General features: G+C 41.6%; 5 protein-coding genes and 1 long non-coding RNA gene across 8 annotated transcripts; 2 read left to right on the top strand and 4 right to left on the bottom strand.

The window, feature by feature from the left end:
- Positions 1-268: 268 nt before the first annotated feature.
- isg20 (interferon stimulated exonuclease gene) lies at positions 269-4563 on the bottom strand. Its single transcript, XM_077597519.1, has 5 exons — positions 4459-4563; positions 2882-3016; positions 1607-2159; positions 782-982; positions 269-638 (listed from the first exon to the last, which is right to left on the bottom strand). Exons 3-5 carry the CDS (start codon positions 2048-2050, stop codon positions 444-446), a joined length of 840 nt encoding a protein of 279 aa, XP_077453645.1. The 5' UTR covers positions 2051-2159; positions 2882-3016; positions 4459-4563; the 3' UTR covers positions 269-443.
- On the bottom strand, positions 3476-11060 carry adpgk (ADP-dependent glucokinase). 2 transcript variants are annotated; one of them, XM_077597511.1, is made up of 8 exons: positions 10802-11060; positions 10129-10352; positions 8446-8671; positions 8306-8368; positions 7711-7831; positions 7346-7542; positions 7106-7204; positions 3476-6150 (listed from the first exon to the last, which is right to left on the bottom strand). In XM_077597511.1, exons 2-8 carry the CDS (start codon positions 10344-10346, stop codon positions 5587-5589), a joined length of 1488 nt encoding a protein of 495 aa, XP_077453637.1. In that variant the 5' UTR covers positions 10347-10352; positions 10802-11060; the 3' UTR covers positions 3476-5586. The 2 variants fall into 2 exon arrangements, with proteins under 2 accessions (XP_077453637.1, XP_077453638.1); XM_077597512.1 differs by having other exon boundaries at positions 3476-6147.
- A 187-nt stretch (positions 11061-11247) lies between these two features.
- snx22 (sorting nexin 22) lies at positions 11248-14365 on the bottom strand. Its single transcript, XM_077597520.1, has 7 exons — positions 14143-14365; positions 13231-13314; positions 12856-12960; positions 12566-12660; positions 12067-12099; positions 11772-11839; positions 11248-11669 (listed from the first exon to the last, which is right to left on the bottom strand). Exons 1-7 carry the CDS (start codon positions 14203-14205, stop codon positions 11578-11580), a joined length of 540 nt encoding a protein of 179 aa, XP_077453646.1. The 5' UTR covers positions 14206-14365; the 3' UTR covers positions 11248-11577.
- Positions 14255-18285, top strand: LOC144071980 (uncharacterized). Its single transcript, XR_013299783.1, has 3 exons — positions 14255-14425; positions 16792-17045; positions 17820-18285. It is a non-coding gene; the product is annotated as an uncharacterized LOC144071980 (long non-coding RNA).
- dnai4 (dynein axonemal intermediate chain 4) lies at positions 16057-22395 on the bottom strand. 2 transcript variants are annotated; one of them, XM_077597509.1, is made up of 16 exons: positions 22258-22395; positions 21973-22132; positions 21413-21570; positions 20886-21209; positions 20645-20784; positions 20316-20459; positions 19719-19904; positions 19320-19654; positions 19165-19245; positions 18770-18924; positions 17816-17976; positions 17560-17681; positions 17385-17483; positions 16798-17024; positions 16572-16725; positions 16057-16333 (listed from the first exon to the last, which is right to left on the bottom strand). In XM_077597509.1, exons 1-16 carry the CDS (start codon positions 22284-22286, stop codon positions 16289-16291), a joined length of 2520 nt encoding a protein of 839 aa, XP_077453635.1. In that variant the 5' UTR covers positions 22287-22395; the 3' UTR covers positions 16057-16288. The 2 variants fall into 2 exon arrangements, with proteins under 2 accessions (XP_077453635.1, XP_077453636.1); XM_077597510.1 differs by lacking the exon at positions 22258-22395 and having other exon boundaries at positions 19320-19900; positions 20886-21045; positions 21121-21209; positions 21973-22199.
- A 215-nt stretch (positions 22396-22610) lies between these two features.
- armc10 (armadillo repeat containing 10) lies at positions 22611-25488 on the top strand. Its single transcript, XM_077597521.1, has 6 exons — positions 22611-23114; positions 23297-23442; positions 23521-23655; positions 23867-24043; positions 24125-24196; positions 24453-25488. Exons 1-6 carry the CDS (start codon positions 22874-22876, stop codon positions 24702-24704), a joined length of 1023 nt encoding a protein of 340 aa, XP_077453647.1. The 5' UTR covers positions 22611-22873; the 3' UTR covers positions 24705-25488.
- The last annotated feature ends 5 nt before the right edge of the window (positions 25489-25493 follow it).

Genomic DNA, 25493 nt, shown 5'->3' with positions numbered 1-25493 from the left:
GGCGGCATTGTTGCGGCAATCCGCATAACTGGGCTTTCTTTCTTGAGCAGCTTTAGCAGATTAGGCGCTCGCCCACCATTCCTTTGGGAGGAAAACGTGTGGCATACCGTGAGGGGAGGAAGGAGGTTTAAAGGGGGTATCGGACGGACAAAGCGGAGCTAACAGAATCGCTAGCAAAAGTTGACCTTTTGTCGAGAGTGGCGAATGAACGTCCCTGGCTTCCCATCATTTTACCACCTCGCGAGTCAAAGTGCGCTGGAAACAAAAATCAGTGGTAAAATTTATTTTGAATTTCACTTCAAGATAGCAGCAAAAAACAAACGTTGGCTTACGTTCAGTGGGGTACTTCATTGTAGCAAAAAAAAGGGCTAAAATGATCTGTTTTCTTCCTTTTTGTTGCTAGCTGGATTACGTAGAGTAGAACTACAAAGACTGAGAATATATTAGAAAGCGTTTGCCTCTGGGTCGTCGTCGTCGTCATCGTCGCCTCCTTCTGGCCAGTACTGGTCCTGCATGTATTGCTCCACGTTGTCCATCTGCTGGCCCTGAAGCTCCCACTCCCATTCGCCTTGAACCAGTTTGTAAAGGTCCAGCGCCGCCAGGGCGTCCTCCACCGAGCAGTGGCCCATTTTTCCCACCTACCCGGAAGGAATAACATTAAAATTGCAGTTTTTTTATGTGTGCTTTTTTTGCACCAATTTCTCTGCATCATTTTCCTGATACAAAAATAAAAGCAGTAGAACAATTTTCAAAGACAAAAGTATCAAAGCACAAAACATACCTGGATGTGTCTGTCGAGGAGCTTGGCGGCGAGCGTCTTTAAGGAAACGCGACGCTGGCGTGGAAATCCGGCTAAAGCACGCAAGAGGTGCGTCGCCACCGTGTCGCGAACCATGTGACGTGGATAGGGGATGCGCAGAACGCGGAAATCGTTGAAAATTGCATGTCCCACTACCACCTTGCCTTCCAGAATGGTGAGAATCTGCCAGAGGGAACCACAAAGTTATTTTTTTCAAACATCCACGGCAAAGAAAATCTAACCCAGAACCTTTCCTATTTCTGCATCCTCACCCTCTTGCTACTGTGACAACGTAATTTCCCAAATACGGGATGAATAAAGTTATCCAATCCAATCGTCAAAAATCATATTTCATAGTGGTTGAAGAGAATTTTCAGATTTTGTGATGCTTTTGCCTAGTGGCCTTTACCAACGACGAAAAAACTCAATATCATCTCATTTTAAATGCTTTTCAAAATAATTTCAAGAGTTAAATCTTGCAAATGAAATAAAAAAACGCAAATAAACCTTATTTGTCTTTTTGTTTTCGCTACGCTGCTTGAAACAATTGAGCATGCACAAGAAAAGGAAGCGAGCACGCTACTTTCAAAATAAAACATTTTGACGTAAAAAACGGATCACTTATTTAGAACATGGCGTCGCGTTTGGAAATGAAACATGTTAGCAAGTTAAAATGGCGAGCCAAAAACAAACTTTCAATATTTTAAATTTCATTTCAAAACCGTGGCTGGTGTCGTAAACTACAGAAGATTGCTAGCATCTGGCAGCACTGCTAAGCCATTTGAAGCGAAAGGGTCGGCAGTTGACCTCATTCCTGGCCTGCTCGAAGGGCATGGCGTCGAGCAAGTGATGCGGCCGGATGCCACTCCAACGAGTCCTGTAGTCGGTGACGTGTTGACACGGGCGGACGTAACTGTCGTAGAGGACGTCGCCGTGGTAATTCAGAATGCTGCAGCGGGCCAGCTCGCTGCAACGCCCACCCGGTCCCGTCCCCACCATCTCGCAGTCCAGCGCCACCACGACAGGGGCGGCGGCGGCGGCCAAAGAAGAGGTCGGGCACGGCGAGGTCCGGCCGCTGGTTGGGGGGCTGCACTCGGAGAAGCCGCTGTCCACCTCCCAAGCGTCCTTCGGGGTCTGGTCTCGGTTTGGAACATCCGTGCCATCGTTGGACTTTTTAAGCCGTTTGGCGACATGCCAGTCACTTCTTTTCTTCTTTGCTGACCGCTTGCGTTTCACGCTCGTGCTTTCCATTGCGTTGTCGCGCAGCCTTGTCGGATATGTATCGCTAATTACTTAGGAGTTATTCTTTTGTTGAATCTTCGCCGTCTTAAAATGACCAAATTATCCTTGAGACACATTGCTGTGGAGTAAAAGAAAATATTTTTAAGGAATTTTTCATTTAAAAAAGGATTTTTCTTAATAAAGATTAGAAGCACGTAGGATTTAATTTACCAAAAAATGAAGGTTGACTAGCTGGAGAACTTTGTTAGCAATTTAGCATAATATTGACCCAAAACTCATTCACGTGCATTTACAATTTTCAAATTGCTCATGTTTCAGTGCCAATGACAGTGAAATACGTCAATTTTATTTGGACTGGGAGGGGCGAATGAACAAGTATTTTACCTTTATTTAGATGCCTAATAGTTATGCGTGTTGCTTAAATGGCGTTGCATTAAAACGACAACAAATTAGCATTTTCTCAATCACGTTGTATGACTTCTATTGTGTCAGTTACGTAAATGTCGTCACATTCCTTATCACTGTAACTCAAAATATGCGCCACTGTCATTTAGACGTACACGTATTATTATATTATATTATTATAATTATCTGGATTGTAGTCTATAATTAGCCAATGAGAAGAAATATCTTTCCGTTACCGTGCCATTTTTTTCAGGGCATCGGCTTTTTTTTTAGCAAGGCTAGCTTATCCGCCATTCCAGAAACAAGTACCACATTTTCTTGTCAACAAGCGATAGAATTCAAAAAACAACTCTTTCTCTCCGTGGTTGGGCGATGGCCAAAACAACCTTCACGTATATTCATGAAATTTAAATACGTTATTTGTGTCAAATGTACCTTTTGCGTTGACAAGTGGAGAGATGTGCTCGAGTCTCGGCGAGTTTGAGAGCTTCCACTTGATTGGCTATTTTTCTTCCTCGTTGTTTTTAAAAAGGTCGCTCAGCACTACAGGTCGGCGCGCCATCTAAAGGTCTTAATAAAAAATGCATACTATTGAGCTAAATACAAAAATATAATACTACTAAATCAAACACATAAAAGCAATCGAAAATAGTAGAAATGACTTTCATGTGAAATTCTAGTGTACAAAGAATTTAAGTATATAAACGGCACTTTTCTTAAACCACTGACCAGGCAACTGGTCGTTTCTACAGCATAAATTTGAACCAAAATGGTAGCTAAGAAAGTATATAGACACTATTACTTAAATAGATAATATTTAAAGTTATTTTCTGTACCCATTGAATCACTTGCTTCTGGGAAAGACTGTCTTTTATGTAAAAGTTCCAGTATTGTACATCAGAAAGAAATGCTATATACAATTATATAATATCCACATAACTAAGTTGTTTTTTTTTACCTTTTTTAAAAACAAACAAAACCAAAACCGAAGTTTGCACGAACCACAACAAGACACTTAAATGACAAATATTCGTAAATAACAACAATCATTTATTTGCATCTTTGTGTAATATAATCCTTTCATACATTTTAGCGTGGACCTCTGAAAACTAAAATGGCCACTAACAGGAAAGAGGTTTCTGCTTCTGTTCTAAGAAAGAAAACATACATAGGAATCTTATTTCTTCATATTTTCATGAAGTCGTCCACTTATATATCTTGACATCACGGCTAGCTTAGCACAAACAACCATTAGGTACGCAGTTTAATGACATGTTAAGACAGGAGACAAATAACTGACTAGGTTGTACTGCTAGGGAGGAGGCGGGGTTACATTCACCTTGCAGGTTCGCCTACCTGCCTACTAGTGCAAAGAATCCCAAGTGACCAAGTACGTAACATATTTTGCATGAAGACATCTGAGGTAAAGGGAGCACAAAAATGAAGTGTTTTCCTTGTTCAGTCAACCAAAAATACAGTGAAAGCCTCAAAGTCGAAAAGTAAAGACTAAAGAAGGGTTCACATTTTTCTTTGGATCTTTGTGTTTGTGTGCAAATCACAGAATCGGACCATGACATCCGGCCAACCAGCCTCTGAACACCACATAGGTGACAGTATTTGCAGGTGAGTAGTTTTACTTGAACCACATCAGGTTAGTTAGGAAGGCAACTAATTTTGAAAATGAACCTGGAACCGGTTATGTTCCACTTCGGACGGTCACAGAAATATTAATTTGTTCTTTCCATCTTTAAAGTAGAAGCCATTGTCCAAGGAAATAAAAAATAAAATATACTAAAAACAAACCTTTGGCCAAAATTTGAGACACTTTCTCATTCGCAGAAAGTGTCTCAAAACTTTTGACTGCAAGCGTATCATGAATTAATTAGTGTTGCACTGATACCATGTTACCTTGGCTGTAGTTTGTCAGCCGCTGGCAAACTGATACCAACATATTTTTGGGGAAAAAAATATACAAAAACTTTTAGTATGATGATTCTGCATATAGTACTCACTCAAATATAAAGTATTTCTTTCATGGCTTGGCCAGCCACTTGTTGACAGCCATCAACGGTGCTAGATGTCCAATCCATTTGAAGCAGGAGGGATGGCTGCCACCCTCCCACTTCAAATGGATTGGACGTCTACTACGTATAAACCCATTTAAATTCACAACAGAATTATGATTGGACACCACAAGATTGGACGTCTGTTATCTTGGGAAGGGCACAAATGCTCAATTTTTTTTTTTTAAAGACGACGGCCATCTTGGGTAGGGCAACCGCCAATTGAATACTATTATATATTACTCAACATTGGCATGTTATTCAGTGCAACACTACTATTGTTTTAACATCATGTTCTTGTACCCAAATGTGACTGAGAAAAACAGGAAAGGTGTGTCATATTCAAGAAGATAAAATGTTAAAACTGTTTTTGTTCAAATATATCCACACGTATTGTGCTAAAAAAAACTATAGCGGTTATTAAAAAAAAATCTATATTTTGTCCGTTGAGTGCATGTGAGCAATTTAGAACTATGATTTAAGTCATTAATTTTCTGTTTGTGTGGATATAGCTTCAGTGGAGCTGAAATTTAAATAAAGGTGATTTCTTTGAAGGCACGCCTATGCTTGCAAAATTGTTAGAAATTGTCAAAGTTGGAAACTTTCAATGGGAATTAACAGCAAAAATTCAGGCTTGGCTTTAAATGACCAACTAAAATCCTGATGAAGAATAGACAGATAATACCCTTTTTGATACTTAAATTAAAAAAAAAACTTGTTAGTGCTATTGGGGATGTAAATGTCCAATCAATATATTTCCTACAAAATAAATGATAACTGTTCAAATGAGTTTTAAGTTACTTTTAAAGAGCCACATGACTAAATTTGTACTATTTTTCTTGGTGACTTGAATTGTTTCCTTAGTTTCAAGTGTAAAATAAAAACTTTTTAGCGTTAGTCCTCTCAATTCCCATTACATCCCATGAAAGTTCCCCCAATTTTGGAGCATAGTAATTCACAATTGACCAGTTTAACTTACCAGTTCAGTCCTTTGCAACCCTAGGCACACCTGACTTCCCGGCGGTGCATAGGGGGGGTTGACGCGTGAACAGGCAGGATTTCCCGACTCCCGAGCGGTCAGTAGGGTAGCCGGCTCTTTAACTCGGAGTAAACGAGCCCCTCCGCCGAGATGGCGTCGCCGAGCCCGACCGTCCGAAGCGGCTCCTTGCACACCAGCACCGGCGTCATGTGGAACGTGACGTTCCCCCGCCGCCAGGCCGTCACCGGAGCCGCCGGGTCGAGCGAAAGCGCCGCCAGCGGCTCCGAGTGCGAGCCGCGGAAGCTCCGTGGCGCTTTCAGCTCCACTTTGGCGGCGTCCACCACGGCGCTGCCGCACGCCTGGCTGCTGGCCACGCGCGCCCCGGCCATCACGGCCGCCGCCTGGTTGGCCCAGTGGCCGTCCACCGTGGCCAGCACGTGGTAGGCCAGCGTGTGGAAGTGGACGCGGGTCAGGTCGGCTTCGGACGAGGGGTCGGCGCGCCCGTGGCGTTCCAGGATCCACAGAAGGATGTCGCTGACCTGGCCCACGTCCGGCACGCCGTTCCACGCCGGTAGCTGAGCGTGAGGTCCACCGCCGGCCTGCGAGAGGAACAGCAGCTCCTGCTCGTTCAGCCCGATGGAGCTCACAATGGGCATGACCTGCTAACAGGAAGACACAAAGATGGACGGCGTGGGATCAGTCAGTCAAGATTGATTCTAAAAGAAACTTAATCACCCGTTGACGGTAATAGACGTCCTTTCTATCTGGAATGGGAGGGGTTGCCAGGGAATAATTGCTGCTTTTTTATGAGAAAAAAAAACAAATTCTGGGAATGCTTTAACAAAGTCAAAGCATTTCACATTTTTTGGCTTCCAAACTATTTTCTTCTATATTTCCACTCAGTTTCAGATTTAAAATTGGTTGAATTTTTATTAGCCCAAAAGTTCAGTTTTCCCAAAATTCTAATGAAAAAAGACCCCATTCTGTCCTAACACATTGACCTCATTCATTCAATTCTGAATTAGACCTACCAGAAATTTGCCATTCATTGCTAATGACTTTCAAGTAAGAACCTATATTAGGGGTCATTATTTATGCCCCCCCCCCAAAACAACAACAACAACACGTAACCCGTAAATGCGAAAGTGCCCTGGAATAGTCTAATCTAAACTAATAGATCAACAGGACCTGAAACCCACAGTTTATTGACCACTGTTATTGCATCCCACAGATCCTATTTTCTATCTTCCATTTTTAGATTTTATTTCCTATACAGTAATCCCTCGAATATCGCGGTTAATGTAGACCAGACATGGCCGCGATAATTGAAAAATCGCGAAGTAGGGTCACCCCTATTATAACTACCTTTTTTTTTCCAGTGCTGAGTCATAGCAGCAAGAGTGGCTTCCACTTACGAGTTTCAGCGTGGATTTTCACATTTTTATGAACTTAACAAATAAAAATAAATAAATAATTGCTTCCGCTTACGAGTTTCAGCGTTGATTTTCACATTTATGCGAACTTAAAAAATACAAAATTATTGATAGCACAAAAAAATCGTGAAGAAGTGAAGTTGCGATAATTGAGGGAAGACTGTAAATCCTTTTGAACATGTACCTCCTGCATGATGCTGTTCATGTAGTCTTTGTCCGTCATGCTAGCCAGCTCCAAATGAATCGGAATGTCGTGACGAATGTCTGATATAGCCGCCACTGCCTGCCAAGAGTGTTCACAGTTATTAATATTTTTAAAAAAAAAAAAGGTTTTAGACTGTTGACAAACTCTTATGCAAAATAGAAACCACTGTACTTGGTTTCTCCCCCCCTACTTTGGGCTACAAGAATTACATCTCAGGACCTCTTTGAGTCGCTCCTCCCACAGCTCGCGGCCCTGGCCCTCCATCATGTGCAACCCAGACAAGACCACCAAGTCGGGCTGGAACTCCTCTAGACTGGCCACGAACGTCTCCAGCGTGCTCATCTCTCCATTGGCCACGTCGTGCGAGAAGATGAAGCGGTTGGCCTGAGGCGCCCGTGTTAAACCCCACTGCTCGCCTGGTGGCAAAAATATCATATCACGTAACATCTAGCACCTTCTCACACTCAATCCAACATATAAAAGGTACTCTAGGCTATACATTCTACTGTATAAACAAATAAGAATAAATGAGAGACAAAAATATCCAAATTTAGGTGTTTATTGTCCCAATGAGTGCATATTACCTGCTTTGTATTCCAAGATGAGATGGTACTCGTCCGTTTCTTGCAGGGATCCCGGAGGAACAACAATCTGCTCGTCTAGCATCTCGTGAAGTTTCGGTCCAACGGGTCCACATAACAAAACCTTGAAGACAATACAAAAAAGTAAAATAATTGTTATTTTTAATAGCCTTTAACTCCTTAATTGTTCCCCGCTCTTTACTACTGCCACGATTAATGTACTAATCGGTTATTAAATTAATCAGAACCTTTTTCATTTCATTGGCGTGATTTTTTTTTTTACATTTTTAGGCTTTGAATTGTAAATTCTTATTTTTGGTGTATTTTTTTAATTTAAAAAGGGGAAAACAGTAAATATTGTCTATTTTCATCATTTAGTTTGATTTTATTTCAAATATATTTCAGATAAAAACATTTGGATTCAAAATAAATGTGATATATTAGTATAAATGTATAATATATTTTTGACAATTCAAATGAATAAAGTAAACACCAGTATTTGTACATTTTAGTCATTAAAATATGACCCAAAGAAATAATTTAAAGCCCAAAAATATAACAGTAAATACCCTGACATTTTTACCAGACCATTACTTACCATGAGATCCGGGTATGTCGCCAGCTTCTGACTCATAAGGGCGGCGTTCCCTCCTACGTAAAGCTATAACGGGAAAAAAAATGAAAGTTTGAGGCGCGTGCGGCATCTGAGCGGAAGATGGGTCAATTGCGGGTCGTCACTTTAGCGCCCGGATACTCGGCGGCCGCACGGGCGATCCTCCGGAAGGCCTCCTTGTCGCTAAAGAATCGTTCGGCGGCCGCCCCACGCTCCATAAAGTGGATGAAAGCTTCCTTCAGGTCCTCTTTGGAGTGCAGTACTTCGTGATCCAGACCGCTTCCCGGGTCTACGGCCAGCGCCTGCAAAAGACCCACTCCGGACACCACCACGTCCACGCAGGCGTTCACCCTGAAACCAGGACGGGAAACAACACATCATGATCGGAAACTATAAATGATAGTAAATGATGTATTGTCATATTTGCTTTCTCGTCACCATAGGTAATTTAAAAACTATAGTTTTACCTCTACAGTGGTACCTCGACATACGAGCATTTCGAGATACGAGTAAAATTTTGAGCAAATAATTATCTCTAGATACGAGAAATATTTCGAGATGCGAGAAAGCCAGATGGCCAAGATATGAGAAGCCGTTTATTATTGTAGCGCACTGTCTTTTTTGCCACATCTCTATCGTGTATAACAGATATCTACGAGCACTGGGCGGAGCGTTGCATTTTTTTCGTCACTCAGCGCGAATGGCGGCGCGATCGCTACGAGTATATATTACATCTCGTTGGCTGCTCATAAGAACATCAGGGGCACTGGCTCGCAACTCCCTCTTTGTAATGTCTCTGGTCGCAACTACCTCTTTGTAATGTCTCTGCGAGCACTGGGCGGAGCGTTGTATTTTTTCAGTGTTTTTTCCCCCTTAGCCTGTTAGCTCCCGTTTGCGGAGCGATCGCTAATTCAAGACTACTTCTCGTTGGCAAGTGGTCGTGCGTTATCCTATTGTGAGGACATTTGTGTGCATCATTTTCGGAATATTTTGAAGGGAATACAAACTCAAGCAACCCTCGATATTGACTGAAAGTCAGTGTGGAGGCGGGGCAAACAGAGCCAACCCGGCCAGGAGAAATGTATAAAAAAGGGGAAAAAATAGAATTAAGTTTAGTGTAAGGTTAGATTAAACTTATTTTTGAGTGTGTCTGCATCGTAATCCAAGTTCATTTAAATTTGTTTATGTTATATTACGATTCACCGGTGCTAAAAATTAATTTGTTTTTTGTTCATTTCAATGGGAAACGCCCGTTCGAGTTACGAGAATATCGACATACGAGCTAAGACCCGGAACGAATTAAGCTCGTATCTCGAGGTACCACTGTACTTCCGAAATTTATTGTTTCCTGATGTCGTTTGTAACTTGGATTTTTTTTTAAGTAGAGCAGCACTTCAGATGGAATTTGCATTCTTTTTCTACAATATTTAATACTAGCCACTATCTTTTGTCTGTTTGTTTGTTTGTAGGTTTCTTTCCCCATCAAATAATAAATCAATCACGACAGATTATTAGTCACGAAAACAGCACTTTTTATGATAAAAGAATTGTTTTTGTTATGGCCCAGCAAAAAACACTTGATGTTTAAGCTCTTGGCTTGCAAGTGAGCTGATTTATACTTTTTTTCCAGATATGCAGGTAATATTTTGCCAAAACATACAATGTTTGGCCACTAAAATCTAAACTTCCAGTTGTCACTTTTCCCCAAAAGATCTTCGGAGACACATTTTAAAAAGAGCTCTCAGCAAACCCCGACACGCCCGAGCGGACAGTTGTGCCGAGGGGTCGCGGATGAAGATCAGACCTACCCGACCGCCACTCTGCTCCACTGCCGCGTGGGCAACTTGATCAGCGAGTCCCAGGCGTCGGAAATGACCTGCTCCAGATGCTGCTGGCTCTGCTGGGAGGACTGGTCGCCAGTCGGGCCGATATAGTGGAGGAGCTGTTCGGGCAGCTCGGGGCAGCCGTAGTAGAGGTAGCCCACCGCCAGGGCCAGGAGGGCAGCCACTGACGCCTTCCTCCACATGATGCGCTGGAATTGCAAAGACAAATAAATGCCGATAAATTGCGATACGACCTCCGATCGGGGACATCCCTAATATGTAGGCATATACTACATGATTATCTATGAATATAAACAAACATGTGTATAGGTGTATATATACATGGGCAACGTTTCGGTATCAATACTTTTGACAAAATTAATGTTAAATAATGAGATTGCATTACTTTTGCGTTATTCGACTCGATTTACTTTGCAACTCCAGTCTTCTCACAGTACATGACTTATGTGCAGTATTCGCTAGCGATAGCTTCAACACTTGTTATTTTGACAACAATATGAAGCTTTAGTCCCCTCAGGAGCGACTAATCTCATTAAAAGACAGTTTTTTTCACTCAAATTCCCCTGCATCGAGTTTGAATCACTCAACCCGGAGCAAAAAAAGCTTAATGGCTGACAAGAGCGGTGGTCAAACCTACCAGTGGTCCGAATTCAGCCTTCAAACGTGTCGACCAAAAATAGGCTGTGGTTTCAAGGAGAAGCGCATTAAGGGCGCTAAACTCGCTGGACGCTACCCGTGCAGGGAGAGGCGGAGGTCGGCGTCATTGACCAAGCGAGAAGCGCGGAGGAAGGCAAGAAGTAGGTCCAGCTTCAGGCTGCGGGTTAGCGAGCGACACCGTCAGCATAGAGACAGACCCACTTCCGGCTTCCCGCTCGGCGCATGCGCACACGCTGAGTGAGTAGGCTACTATTACTCGGTATGACAACACCAGCTCGTAATCAGGAAATCCCACATCTTTGTGTCAGAAAGTGCATGTTTGGTGCTACATTTTCTTGCAACAAGTTGTGTCACGAGATCAAGTTCAAATGTTAACAAGACGAATTTTAAATGCAAAAGTGTACGTTTTGAGAGTTCATTCAGAAGTTTAAAAGACAATCCATTTCTTTATTACAAAAATAATCACTGGACAAGTGAACACAACACCAAAAACCAAGATAAACAAAAGTGAATGGAAATATAAGTCACCACTCGCACTAATTGCTTTAAAGTTACCCTATAACACCCACCATCACATTGCCACACACATCTCTGCTATTTTAAAAATACTGAAATGCTAACCCATAAAGGATACATTTGGACTTTGGCAGACGAAATTGAGAACAATTTAAAAAACACTAAAATCCTCACTTATGAGATTTTTTAAAAATTAAAACTTTTTTCCACTCCATCTCCTTCCACTCATTCAACCGCTTTTTAAGTCGACTTGTCAGGAGCCATGAAGCTAACGCGGACATCCCTTCGGTAGAAACCTTGGAGGACCCCACCCAGGACGACGTCCGGCAGACCTGCGACAGAGAGAGGTGGTCCCCACACGAGTTCAAATCAGCATTGGTCACTCAAAGTAAACAGTTAGCTCATATGAACATGCATTATGACAAAGTTAATACCTGACGGGCAGTTAGAAACGTAAGGATCCCGGAAGAATCCCATCACTCGCTGATGCGGCAACTGATAACTGAAGAAAATATGAATATTATTCAGGTGACTTTCAGAAGCTTTTTCAATTTTGAAATGAAAAAAGTGAAGAAAATACATTTCCACATTGCTGCTGACATGCTAGAATTGTGATTGGAAAAGAGACATTTGAATGAGGGTGTGTAGACTTTTTATATTCGCTGTCGTATGTATTCTTATAAAACTTGAAAGCCTTCGTTGTGACAAATTGTAATTTCCTTTATTTACCCGTAATCCTGATTGTCCAGGTCATCAAGTGATCTGAAATAAAGAGAGTCATTGATCATCAATACTTTAGAAATTATAAAAAAAGAAAGAAATCAACTGTGAGGCAATTCATTCTGAACAATCAAATGAGCTGATAAATTAAACAAGAGTTGATTCCATACAATTGAAAACCCTAAATTCATTTTTATGGCATTGTCTGTCTAGAAAAAAAATGCATACTAAAATACAGGTCATGTTCAAAGATAACAAAATTATTGATTACTCATCTCATGACAAATATAATTTACGATCGCTTTTCATATTGAATGGCCTTACGTTCACCATTGACATTTATACTCTTTAAAATGATTCATTTGTCCAATAAATTGGCATGAAGGACTACTTTTTGACATATGCGAATAACGATAGCTGCGAATGATGAAGGATTAGATATTTAAACATTAAAGTGAGGAAAAATGGAGCGAATGTTATAGAGTACCAGTGCATTAAACATTCTTACTCCATGCTGCCGATCTTGTTTGCTGTGTGATAATGCTTGAGGTGGAGGAAGTCTAGCAGTTCCTGTGGTACATCTTCACACAGATAGATTATCTCCTGGACAGGAGACAACGCAAAATATCAACTCAATACTGCAAGATATTCAGCCTTTTTAAAAAAATTGCCACCAATTAGCCAAAAGCCGATATTAATGTTGTCCACTAGAGGTCGCCATCCACTTATTGTAGCTGTGACATTAAAAAGCTAAAGTATTTTTTTTTCTTAATACTTCTAAGTAGCAATTTATGTTACCTGGATGTAATCCTCCAACTCCTGCCGCCTCTGCTCAAGAGGTTTGGTCCTTAAATGTTGATTCCTTTTACTCGGAAAGTCGGGAGTCTGGATGATCTTCCGGAGCTGCAAAATTGTCGCCCCCCCCCCCCCCAAAAAAATGGTGCAAGTACACTTACCTTGAGTAGAAGTACACATACTTGAAGTACACATACTTGAAGTACACATACTTGAAGTACACATACTTGAAGTACACATACTTGAAGTACACATACTTGAAGTACACATACTTGAAGTACACATACTTGAAGTACACATACTTGAAGTACAGGGTCAAGGTATAGCAGGATGATAAAAACTTAATTAAAAAAGGGACGGATGGTCACATGAACTTACTTTTCTGTGCAGGATCTGGAATTCGCTGCTCTTCCTCAGCACAAAATGTTTCCTTTCGTTAAACAGCACTTCAACGCGAAAGCGCTGCACAAAAAAATGGAAAGCACAAACAATTTGCAAAAAAAGTCCTGTTTGTAAGTAGGATTCGACGTCTAGCGCCGTCAATGGCAGCGAATGAGGTAATAAATAGTAAACAAATACCATACCACTATTTTTTGCATAATTTATCTTAATCAATTTTATTTGATTCGTGGCCAGGCTCGTGTTTTTTTAAGTGAATATTGGCTGATATTTGTGGCGTCAGAAACTCAATATGAAATGCTGAACTTGAAAGTTAGCTTGAATAGTTGAAATAGAAAACGGATTCTCAATAACGTAATCTTAAATGATATTGTATGATTTTAATCAATTTGAATAACTGCTTCAGGTCGCACGATTCAATTCAGTTATTTAAAAAAAAAAAGATTTTCGAATTCAAGTTTACTATTTTAGAAATTCAGATTAATTTTCTGATAACGCAGATATCAAACCGTAGTTTATTGTTTTCCTTTCTTATGTTGTTGTTTTATTGTTTTGACAACATACCATGCTTTTTTTTAAATAAACCATAAATCAATAAAAACTCGATAGTTTCGAGGCTTAACTACGTTTCAAATATGAGGAAATAGAGGTTCCGTAATTAAATACGAATATTACATACTCCACTGAGGAAAAAGCTTGTTTTTCTGGGGTTCCTTGAACACATCAACCTGATTATACCGCCCTTTCCAGGTGCTCACTCGCCCTTCTTTTCCGCCTTTACCGAGTCCAACACGCGAAACACAAGCAAAAAATGGTGTAAAAACGACACAAAAGCAAACAAATGAACTCCAAGAAAGCAAAATGGATACAACTTTTTTAAAAGGTACTCACCTTTTTCGACTTCCCCACCTCGTCCTCTTCCTTCTCGGCAGATGGAATGGTCACTTGTAACATTCTCGTTGTCCCGCCCGACTCATTTGCAGTGACTTGCTGTTGTTTATTTTCGAACAGAACTCTTTTAGAGTCCAAATGACTTCGGGGAGTCTGTTTGGAGAACCCGCTGTGACTCCGAATGAGTCCGGGAGGCGAAGGCTTAAATTGGGCGTGAATTTGTCTCGGAGGGAGGTCCACCTCCACGCTAATTGGGCACCATGGCACATCCGGGATATTTACGGTAAGTGCAGTCTAATACAACACACAAATGCTAACTTGAGTTAACGCTTTAGGTTTAGGGGAACTCGTTGGCTGCCATTGACGGTTCAGGACGTCCATTGTATTGAGACTGGGGCGGATGGCAGGTCATTTGCATTATCACGAATGTATTTTTGCTCAAATGGAACGATATCTAATTATACACTAACCCCGACTAGGAGTTTTAATAGTATGTTAACCTGTACAGAGCACTTATTTAGCTCCTTGTCTGCCATTGACGGTGCTAGACGTCCATTTTGATTGGAAGAGGCGAATTGAATAAACGTGAATGAATTGGATGTCTGTCGTTGTCAATGGGATGTTAAATGCCCACTTTTGAGTGTTATTGAAGGCGGTGGCGGGGGGTTTATAACCGCATCGTTCATTTTATTTTTTCTTATTTCATCATTCATTAAGAATATATAAAAAAATATTCATTTTTTTAAAAGTAATTTTAAATGAATAGAAAATAGAGGACAAATACGAGACTCAAGTCAAACTGAAATATGTAGGCAGGTTGGTATGAACACTGTAGGGAAGTCCGCGAGTAATTTGTGAAAGTGATCAAGTCCACGTCAAACCTTTCACTTCCCCGCGAAACACAACATTGTGGTTGTGTTGGTGGATGTTAAAGCTCAAGCCGAATTTTAGATCAAAGATGTTCACATACAACCTTGACAGTTGGAAAACAAAACATGACCCAAATAGAAACATGACTCGTGTACATAAACAACTCCTTCAGCCACATTGGATCTAAGAGTCAAGTCTAAAAAGACGCTCTGGTAGACATATCAAACTAGTTTGAACAAAAACTAACACTACTCAGGTAAAAATTTGAACAAACTAAGACTCAAGTATGAAGACAAATGAAACATGAATCTAGTAGAAATATGAAAGAACTAAAATAGAAGCAGAAATATGAAACCTAGCTCAACCAGGAAAATCAAACAAAATATGACTCATTTTGAAATATGAAAGATGACTTAAGTCGAGAAGTCAATCAAAGAAAAAACAAATTAAAATGTGTTTAAAAATATGACCAAAGTAGAAAGATCTGATTGTATTTTTTTTTTACTTTCTTGGCTTAGTATGTTCTTCTGTCATGTCTTATTAGAGTATTGAAAAATATCGTATCGATACTTAAATGTTTTATCCGGATACAATATTTATTCGCAGTACTCTCGATAAGGAATGAGTGTCAAAAATAAAACAAAGCACATAATGCTAATCCTTTAATGCTAGCCAAAATGCACTCACGGACTTGGTGCAGTATTGGATTTGGGTTTCGGAGGACGCGTGGACATTTTGCAGGTGCAACCACATCTATTTTGGTTTTGTTGACAAGTGTCTGCTAGTGAAATGCAGGAATGTGAGGGCACACATGCTGCCAGCATGCCACGAATTGACCAAGCAGCTGCGCGGCCAATCGGTCGGAATGAATGGAAGACCTGTCATCCATGAAAAACCACATAAGCCAACGCATTCCTCTCGTGGTGACTGGCTTTCATGGACAACAACTGGTTCACAAATGGTGATGATGAGGAAACAGTTGAGATTTAATTTGAAATGTCAAGTGTCAAAATATATTTTTTGATACAGATCCTGGATCCCCAAAAGAGATATTTAAAAACATTTTTTTAAACCTACAATGTCAACAAATCAAAGCTGAGAAAAGGAGTCGAAACATGATTCGAGGAAAAAGATGAATCAAATTAGAAACATTAGTCCAAGAAACATGACTTGTGCATATTTTTCTGAAAAATATAAGTTACAATTTCCATGTGAAACAAGTCTCCAATATAAACATGCCTCAAGAAAATTCCTGAAAAAGGAAACTATTGGTCCCCTAATTAATGGAAGGAAAATGAACAAGTTCCTCCAAACTTGGCACCTGGATGAAGATGAAAAAAATTGAATACATGGTCAGTGATGAAAACATTGTTGCAGCATTGCAAAATTAAATTCACCCCATGACAACAAACAAACAAAACAGCGAGTATCGATACTTTTGGAATCGAATAACGGATTGTCATGCAACATTTCGGTATCAAAAGGAGCTACAAAGTACCGATTTCCCACCTGTGATATAGAGTGCAAACACTGTATGACCTAGGTAACGTTAGCATTACCTTCTTGGCTAGCGAAACGCTGAGGTTGTTGATCCTATAGAAGTGGACTTCCCCAACCGAACTCCCCACCAGGATGCAATCCGAGTTCCTGGCGAAAAGCATGAACGTCATCCTGACGCCCTTCGCGGCGGGCTCCACGATGACGGGGTCCATCCTGAGAAACGAGTCGCTCTTAATGTTGGAGACTCTCACTCTCTCAACCGTGCTCTCTCCGATCCAGACTTACAAGGAGGCGTTCAGATCCCAGATCTCCAACTGTTCGCTTTTAACAGCGGCGAAAACCGAAGGCCAGAGCGGCGACCAGCGCACCGACAGCACGGGACTCTGGATGGACGTAAAAGCTATCGCCGGCGTCAGGCAGTCCTCCTTCCACAGCTGGATGGTCCAGTCGGACGAGCAGCTGAGGAATACGTCGTTGCTGAACGGCGACCATTCCACTCGGTTGACGGGACACTACGTGGGAGTCAGGACCAGGTAAGAAGTAACAATTCAGGCAATTCAGGCCACGTTTACTTCCTCCCTGACCCAATTTCAATTTCCTATTCCGACTCATCGCATGATAAAGTCAACGAGTCTCAACTACTCTCCCGAAATCCTTGCCTTTGATTACGTCGTTGGTTTCCACTATGCCCAGGCAAAACGTTCCTTACATTATTTTTACTGTACAAGTTCATTAGTTAAGGATGTGTGCTATTTTTAAAGCTCTTTGACAAGGTTATATCATTTAATTAGTGTGTAAAAAGTCAGGAGTTGCGTTTTTGTGAGTGTTGTCAAGGAAACAGTCCTTTTGTGGTGAGCTAGTGTCTGACTTACAAGATGTTTCTGATAAATGGCCAGGTAATGATGATGGTTGGACACAGAGCACTTGTGGACAACCCCTTCGGATGTGCCGGCCAGGTAGATAGTGGGATCCTAAAGGAAGGATGGATAAAATCCTGTCATCGGATCCCAAAACAAAACTGTGGTTTTGGACGATACCTCAACTTACTTTCGGCTGAAAGTCCAAGCAAAGACCGGGTGTGGCGGTGGAAACCAGGATACCTTCTTTCCTGGTTTTGTTGCCTTCGGTCTTCTTAATCCCGTCTTGGATTCTCCTCAGCTCCAACATGTCTGATTATTGACCCATTATTGCTTTTAAAATAACAACCCTACTTATGGGTGATCCGAAATACACGTTTTTCCAACATTTATCTTCAAAAAAAGTGAGACACATTCTATTTTTTTCCCCCAATGGCTGTTCCTACCTAGGCTATCCAGTCCATGGCTACAAAGCAGCCACTTGAGGACACGGCCGTCCTCCGAGATGGACACGATGGACTCCACCGTGTCCTCTTCAGACAAGCCCATCTCCTGCTTAGCCCAGGTGATGTGCCACACGGGATGTACATGCCTCTTTTTGCAGTCTCTTTACAACAGCAAAGAATACACCAAACCAAAAACACAAACAGCAAATCAACAAATGACATGTTACTTTACTTTCAAAATAATTGAACGTTTTGACAGCCTGCAAAATGCTAAACGTATTTACGTTGCAGTTCGAAATCAATTGTGATTGGTAAGCCAAAGACGAACATTTCAAATTCTATTTTGCATATTAAATTCCTGGAAGAAAAAAAACATTGATTTATCTTTATAGTTTTAATGCGAAATGCATATTTGGCAAAACTTTGAATGATTTAGCCCACAGGTGGTGTCAAAGTGGCGGCCAGGGGGCCAAATCTGGCACGCCACATCATTTTGTGCGGCCCGAGAAAGTAAATCATGAGTGCCGACTTTTGGATCAAATTTTACAGTTCAACGGTTTTAGGATCAAATTAAAATGAAGAGTATAGAGGTATATTAAATTTCCTGATTTTCCCCCTTTTAAATCAATAATTGTAATTTTTTAATCATTTTTTTCTGTGTTTTTAGTTCAAAAACCATTTTGTAAAACCTAAAAATGTATTTAAAAAAAGCTAAAATAAACATTGTTTTAGATCTATAAAAAACGGAATATTCAGGGCTTTTAATCCAGTTCTTTTAATCCATTTATTAAAAAAAAAAATCAAAATATTATATCTTAAATGGTCCGGTCCACATGAAACCGAGTTGACGTTAATGCGGCCCGTGAACCAACCCGAGTCTGACACCCTTGATTTAGCCTATTTACAAAGGCTTAAGGATAGAAGGATGTTGGGAAGAAGCGAGCGTTGCCTTACATGCTGCTGGTGAGGAACGTGTGAGAGTCTCGATGTCGTACGCTGAAAATGGCCACCGTGCCGTCGTACATGCCGACCGCCAGTTTGTCAGGTTTGGTGGAGGAGAAATTCAGCGACGTGATGGCGCTGTGACAGCGATAGAGACGCTCCGGCCACTGCACATAGAACAGTCGGTCATTTCGACTGAAATGTCCGTCTCCAAATTTCATCAGGAATATCATTAGCGTTGTTTAAGCTATTGAAATGTATTCAAGTTTTGAGAGTGGAATATATCCACATCACAATCATGATTCTTGACACATGTCAAGTAAGAATATAACCATAGAAAAGCACTTCCTGGAACACCGAATCTTACGTGAATATAAACCATGCAGCACATCCAATCAAATACATACACTGAGGTTCTTTATTGACCAGCAGCAGATGAGACCTTCTTTACCAGGCTTGAAGTCCCCATAGCCCACAGCCAGCAGATCCTGTCCGGTAGACCAAAAAAAAAAACAACAACAACAACTATACTGCGTTAAATTCTTCTGAATATCCTTCCTACCGTGTTCTGCTTGTTCCAAGCCATGCAGGTGATGTTCCATCCTTTGGTGAGCTCACAACTAAAGGTCCAGAGAAGCTCCAGAGTTGGATCTGGCTTTTCTTCTTCTTCTTCTTCCTCCTCCACTGGTTGTTCCTCCTCTACCTTCTCGCCTTCCTCTTTTTCCTCTTTTTTTTCCTCTACTTTCACCTGCTCCTCTTTTTTCACCACCGTTTCTTTAACCGGCACCTTCGTCACTTGCTCCGCTACTTCGTCAACGTCCTCGCCCTCGTCCTCGTCCTCTCGCTCCTTCTCGTCCTCCGTGTCTTCAGGCTCGGGCTCCATGGCGACGGGAGGTACTTGAAACACAGACGACGTCAAAACGAACGACCCGCATCTGGTTGACCCGTAACTGGACGCTACCTTTGATCTCGGGGAGCTTTCTGTAAGAGGCCAGCCGAGGTTGAAAGATGTTGGCGACGAGGCAGCGTTCCATGATGACCAAATTGCTTTGGAACATGGGCGACTTGAAGATCTGCTGGAGTTCTGGCTCGTCCAGAACGTCACCCCTTTGCATCTTGAAGGCAAACAGGGAGCTACCGCTACTGGCTAGGGAGAGGGGACGCAAACATTAATTCAGCACACGACACGACCCATTTATTAAAAGAAATATGCTAAGACTCAAGAATCATGACCCAAACCAAAATTATTTGAGATTAAGAACGTGACCCAACCGGAAATACGAAGCAAGTACAAAGTACACAGAATAAAATCAAGATGAAATTGCTAGAGACCTGACTCAAAAAACCCAAAAACAACTCAAGTAGAAAAATGACTTCTAGAAAGATCCCACATGACTCAACAAATATGGCACATACAACTCATTGGAAACTAAATTCAAGAAAAAAACATGACTCAGGTTGGGTAATTGATCATCTAAACTGCAATTGCCAAGAAAATTTGGGCCAATGGCAATTCAGGTGAGTTAATACATGTATAATTGTTGTTTTTATACTTTACTTGTGCCAACTGTGCTGATGCTGCTGGAGCTGTTTGTCCTTTTCGGCCCTTGTTCCAACTCAACCGAGCGGTTAGCGGCTTTCTCCACTTTCGGCACGTCAGGTTGGAACGAGTCGTGAATATCCCAGATGGTGGCTTGCGTGCCTGTCAAAACAATTTAGGGTTGCGTAAACCGGAGTTGTCAGAGTTGTGCTGTAAAACTCGGATTTGGGGAGTTCTGCGATTGAGTGCTCAATTGTCGTCAATGGCGGCCAGCAAGTTACAATTTTGGGCCAAAAAATGAACTGGTCCGGCCCACATGAAGGACGGCAGATGGAGTGCCGGCCTACCTTCATCGTTCATCAAAATCTTATCGGTCTGGACTTTTTTGTGTTTCTCGGCACCGACGAACGTCTGCATGGCTCGCTCCACGTACTTGTCGTTGCCCAGTCTGTTCTTGCATAGTTCGATATAGATGCTGTTGCTCTCCCTGGAAAATATGAAGATGGTAATAGTATGTAATGCTATCAGGCACTTGTGTAAATTGATTTTTTTTAAATTAAAAATGATCCTTAAAAGTTCTTTACTGACTTAACAGCCTGTGCGTTTTCAGCCTCCTCCGACATACACATGCTGGGCATGTCCAGAAGGGTGATGGTGTCGGTCTCCGACAAGTAGACGTTCAGCACCTCATCCGGAGTAAACTCGTCCGCCACCTGCTGAGCTCCCGTGCTGGATTTCCGTGACGAATCTGAGAGGAGAGCCAAAAACCTCGCGCATTTAGCGCCGCTTCTTCTCAGGATTTTGTCAAAGTGCGTGTGGATACCGTGCGCCTGACTGGTGTCCGACTTGAAGTAGCCCACGTCGCCATGTTTGGCCGACAGGCTGGGGAGGCTGCTGCTCCACATGCAGGACCTGAAAAGAAAGGTATATTATATATATTTATATTAAAATGCCATCCCATCCATTAACAAAATGTTTGCTCTCGTGCACAGGTGTCAAACTCAATGGGATTTCATGTTTCTTGCTAAATTAAAATTGAAATAAGGATCAGAAACAAAGAACAAACAGCCCATGACAAATACGGTTTTGACACCTGAGATCTAGGGGATAGATACCCGGAGGAACGCATCATGAAGTATGAGGACGATTTGGAAGTGTCCCATCTGGAATGGAAATCATCAAAAAATAATTTTTGCGGTTTCGCATGTGGATCCTTGGTCTCTGGCTCAAACAGTGGGCGAGGGGTGACGTCATTGCCGTCCTCATCCAGCACCTGCAAAAGGCAACAACAACAAAAACCCACACAATATTTACTGTATTTACTCGCATATACACCCGTGTATAAGCCGTACCCTTAAAATTGCCTTAAAATCATTGAATTTTGCAATTTCTAACGTATGTTTTTTTTTTTTTACTGCAAAACAGAAAATAACCAACAAATATAATATAAGCTGTACCCTTGCTTTGGTCATAATTTTTTTGAGTTACCAATATGGCTTATATGCAAGACAATATGGTGTATATATATGGATAGAGAGCAGAGTTATGACTCCCTATGTTCAAGATAACTCAAGAATGAACAAAAGGATATGATATGATACAGAAAATGGAACGACATAATTTGGCCTACATATGGAGGTGAATGTGTACCTATTAAAGAGTTCATTCAAGTTACCCGTATGGCCTTCCTGTTCATGCCACTTCTTCCCATTCTGCTCTCCGATAGCATCCGGGAGCCTTTCCGACTCTGGAAACCCGTCATGCTCCCGGTATATCGGGAGCTGTGTAGGGCTCTCTGCATCCCTGACGTGGATCTTTTCATTGCTCGGGGGGAGCTAGAGGAATCAAAAAGGTAAATATGAGCAAACATTAAAATAGCAGAATTAGAAAAGCTTGTTAACATTAGCTGGAATTTCATTTCATTTAGTATTGAGCACCGTGGTCGATTGTGTCTACGTACGCGGTCACTGCGGAGGTATTTCGCATCATTGGTTTTTTTAAGGGAATACACCAACTTGATTTTACGCTGCTTTGTAATTGACGCTGCCTGTTTTCGTAGCGCGTTTAAAACGCTTGTTACTCTGTTGTCATGACAACGAGCAATACTGTGCATGCGTAGTCAGTCGAATGTGGGGCGCTGAATTTCCCTTTTTCTTTTCATTTATCAGTGAGAAACACTGTAAATGAGAGTAGTGAAACTATCATTTACGCTTTTGGAAATTGTAAATAATGTGGAATGTGTTCTCTAGAAATATTTTGAGATAGATATTGTTGTAGCTCCGTTTATGAATATCGTCGGTAGTTATCGGACGGCCCCGACGCAAAATGGCCGCCGAGTGACGATGCCTCTCCTTCAATTCACAGCGTGCATCCGTCCTGTTTGAATGCGTTTTGATGTGGAAATAATGAAAGCAATAGACAAAAGCACACTCCATTGGTGAATCGTTTTTCATTTATTTTTCGCTTTCGGCTTTGTTTTGGGGTTAACTAACAAGCTGCGTTAGTTAGCTAATATTTCATCACGTACGACATATGTGCTCCTTGCTAGCCCAGTTTAGCAAACTGACTGCAGTAGAATGGGGGACAGCGGCAGCGTAGCCCCTCGAATTGCCAGCATGAAGACGCTGCTTGGGCTAATTGCTGGTGCTGGGGCATCTTATTGCATTTATAAACTCATAAGTGGGGGAACTTTGAGAAAAAGTGGAAGCCGTAAAGTCGTTGCTTCAAGGGGAAATAAGGGTAATAGCGTTCGACCGGACAGCCTGTTGTCCAAAGTGTCCGGACTGGACGTTGTATGTCCACCGAATGATGCTTCAGGTGAGTTTTTGGGGTGATGTTGATGGCACAAGACTTCTAATCCATTTTCACTGGAAGGGGAGGTTAATGAATGCTTATTCGTCCACTCCCAGTCAAACAGAATTGGACATCTAGCACCGTCCATGGCAGCAAATGAGTTAGGAAAACCATTTAAAGGGCTAAAGCTACCATTAACTTTACAGATGTCATGACCCAGCAGTCTACCGGCGACCTGGAACCACAACACCTGAAATTGCTTCTGACGAGGCTAAAAGCCAGCAATAGTACGCCAGTCAAATGTCGACTCTTGGTGACTTTGGGAAACGCTGCAGCCTTTACATTCAATCAGGTACAGCACTTAAAAAAATCATGCATGGTTGAAAAATTCACCACCTATATTCACACACATGTGTCCTCTCTTCCACAGAACATTATACGTGAATGTGATGGAATCGCCATCATAGGTGGCTTCCTCTCAGACTCTGCGCAAGAGGTTAAAGTGCAGACTCTCAATGTTTTAAATAACCTGTGCATGAACACACAAAATCAGGAGCAACTGAAGGTATGTTGTAGTAGTAGTAGTAGAGATGTCCTTAATCAGAAATCACGTCATTTTTGGGGGGGGATCGGAATCAGTTATAAAATTTCAACTCTATTAAGGCAGGCTTCAGCGACCCTCGTGAGGATAAGCGACAGGGAAAATTAATGAATTTTTAAAAAGTAGTACAGTATAGCTATTGACTTGTTTCTAAAAAGCATGTGTTGGCTTTCAGGTTTACGTGCCACAAGTGCTGGAGCTGATGGAAATGTCTCCGGTGAACTCCGACCTTCAACTGGGCGCTCTCAGACTGTTAACCAACCTGTCCGTCACTGACAAGCATCATCACCTGCTCAAGGATGCGGTGGCGCCGCTACTCTCGCTGCTGGTGGTGGGCAGCGTCTCTGTACAGGTTTGTGTTTTTCCCCCCAAGACAAAGTGCAGTTTTACTTAATAGATGTGTCAAAGAAGTGACCACAACTGTTTGTTTCAGGTTCAGACCATGAAAGTTCTGGTGAATTTGTCATCGAACCCAGACATGTTGGATGATATCGTTCAGGCTCAGGTAAAACAAAAAAATAGAGAAATGGTGACCTCTGCTGTTGCAATTGGAAGCTAGGCTACATTTAAAACTGAAGTTTTAGAAAATTCTGTGAAACTTGTCTAAAAAACTTTGGACCACAGTTGTATTTTCTATTCAAACCCACAGTAGAGAGGCACTCTTTAATATTCAACGAAAATGAAGTTGTCCATATTTTGCCATTAACGAGGACAGAGTTAATTCAGAAATTGTCCTGCGTGATTTTTTTTTTCTCCTCCAGGCTCCCACTTCCATCATGCCGCTTTTTGACACGCAAATGGCGTCCCCGGTGCTTCTACGACTGCTGACGTTCGTGGCCAACCTTCGGGCTTGGAGGCCTTCGGAGCAGGTGGCCAAGGAACAATGGCTCCAGCGCGACAGCCTCTTCCGGGTCATGCTGGACCAGTCGTCGGAGTTCAACCGCAGACTGGTCGCACTGCTCTCGCACCCTGACAGGGAGATTCAAGCCCAGGTGGCCCGTATATTGACATAGGCCACTCCGTCTTCCCCACGCCCCACGGCACTACACTTATCGGCATTTGAATGTAGATTTTGACGGGATTCTAGTAATTTTTGGTGGATTACAGCCGAGAGTGAATGTTGACCACTAGTCTCATTATGGGCTTAGGCCGGGATTTAGCGTGACAGCCGCAGGGAGATCTTTACGTCCATCTGCGAGCTTGACGAGAACCTCGAGACGTCAAGTGAGATCAAATGCTCCGTGTATTTCATCCGTTGATTTAAAAAAAAATCTTTCAGGAAAATGTTTGTCTGGAGACGTTGGAAGTTAATCTTATTTATTCAATTGGGGTTTGAATGAACTATATTTCCGTGTTTATACTTGAATAAATTATCTAGACATGTTTTTATTGGGGATTATGCGGGTAAATTCAAGATTATTCTCATTATAGCAGTTAACGTTATTGCTGGAATGAAAATGAAATCCCTGTATTAACTCTTACACTCCCATTAATGATAGAATGTTAGTTTGTCACTAGTAGACGTCCAATCTATTTGAAGTGGAAGGATGGCAGACAATGCTCATTGCCTACATTTGGATTGGATGTCCACCACTGTCAATGGCAGCAATGATTTACCAACTTTGAAATGTATATATATTTATTTTTATATTAGCATTCATTCCCAGTCAAACCTAATTGGACTTCAAGTGCTGTCAATGGCACTGAAACATGAACATTTTAAACCAGTGGTGACAATTACATGAATTAGACATGTATTTTTATGAATGGCATGCCTTATAAAGGAATAAAACTGTAAATAT

The sequence above is a fragment of the Stigmatopora argus genome, chromosome 3 (assembly GCF_051989625.1).
Source record: "Stigmatopora argus isolate UIUO_Sarg chromosome 3, RoL_Sarg_1.0, whole genome shotgun sequence".
NCBI lineage: Eukaryota > Metazoa > Chordata > Actinopteri > Syngnathiformes > Syngnathidae > Stigmatopora > Stigmatopora argus.
Note: the sequence above shows the minus strand (reverse complement) of the source record. Positions and strands in the feature narration are given on the sequence as shown.

Bases quoted from the DNA above. Each gene is read 5' to 3' on its own strand.
- isg20 (XM_077597519.1), bottom strand. From the start codon at position 2,050: ATGGAAAGCACGAGCGTGAAACGCAAGCGGTCAGCAAAGAAGAAAAGA. The intron at 983-1,606 runs GTCAACTGCCGA...TCCCTCTGGCAG, and splicing joins TCGAGCAGGCCAGGAATGAG to ATTCTCACCATTCTGGAAGG. The intron at 639-781 runs GTATGTTTTGTG...CCTTCCGGGTAG, and splicing joins TCCTCGACAGACACATCCAG to GTGGGAAAAATGGGCCACTG.
- adpgk (XM_077597511.1), bottom strand. From the start codon at position 10,346: ATGTGGAGGAAGGCGTCAGTGGCTGCCCTCCTGGCCCTGGCGGTGGGC. The intron at 8,369-8,445 runs GTGACGACCCGC...TTCCCGTTATAG, and splicing joins CCGAGTATCCGGGCGCTAAA to CTTTACGTAGGAGGGAACGC. The intron at 7,832-8,305 runs GTAAGTAATGGT...ATTGTCTTCAAG, and splicing joins CGACATACCCGGATCTCATG to GTTTTGTTATGTGGACCCGT.
- snx22 (XM_077597520.1), bottom strand. From the start codon at position 14,205: ATGTTACAAGTGACCATTCCATCTGCCGAGAAGGAAGAGGACGAGGTG. The intron at 12,100-12,565 runs GTAAGAATGTTT...TCTTTATTTCAG, and splicing joins AACAAGATCGGCAGCATGGA to ATCACTTGATGACCTGGACA. The intron at 11,840-12,066 runs GTAAATAAAGGA...TATTTTCTTCAG, and splicing joins CTGGACAATCAGGATTACGG to TTATCAGTTGCCGCATCAGC.
- dnai4 (XM_077597509.1), bottom strand. From the start codon at position 22,286: ATGATGCGAAATACCTCCGCAGTGACCGC. The intron at 17,977-18,769 runs GTAAGGCAACGC...GCTGTTGTAAAG, and splicing joins ACGTTCCTCACCAGCAGCAT to AGACTGCAAAAAGAGGCATG. The intron at 17,025-17,384 runs GTAAGTCAGACA...ACTCCCACGTAG, and splicing joins CCATTTATCAGAAACATCTT to TGTCCCGTCAACCGAGTGGA.
- armc10 (XM_077597521.1), top strand. From the start codon at position 22,874: ATGGGGGACAGCGGCAGCGTAGCCCCTCGAATTGCCAGCATGAAGACG. The intron at 23,115-23,296 runs GTGAGTTTTTGG...TTAACTTTACAG, and splicing joins TCCACCGAATGATGCTTCAG to ATGTCATGACCCAGCAGTCT. The intron at 24,197-24,452 runs GTAAAACAAAAA...TTTCTCCTCCAG, and splicing joins ATGATATCGTTCAGGCTCAG to GCTCCCACTTCCATCATGCC.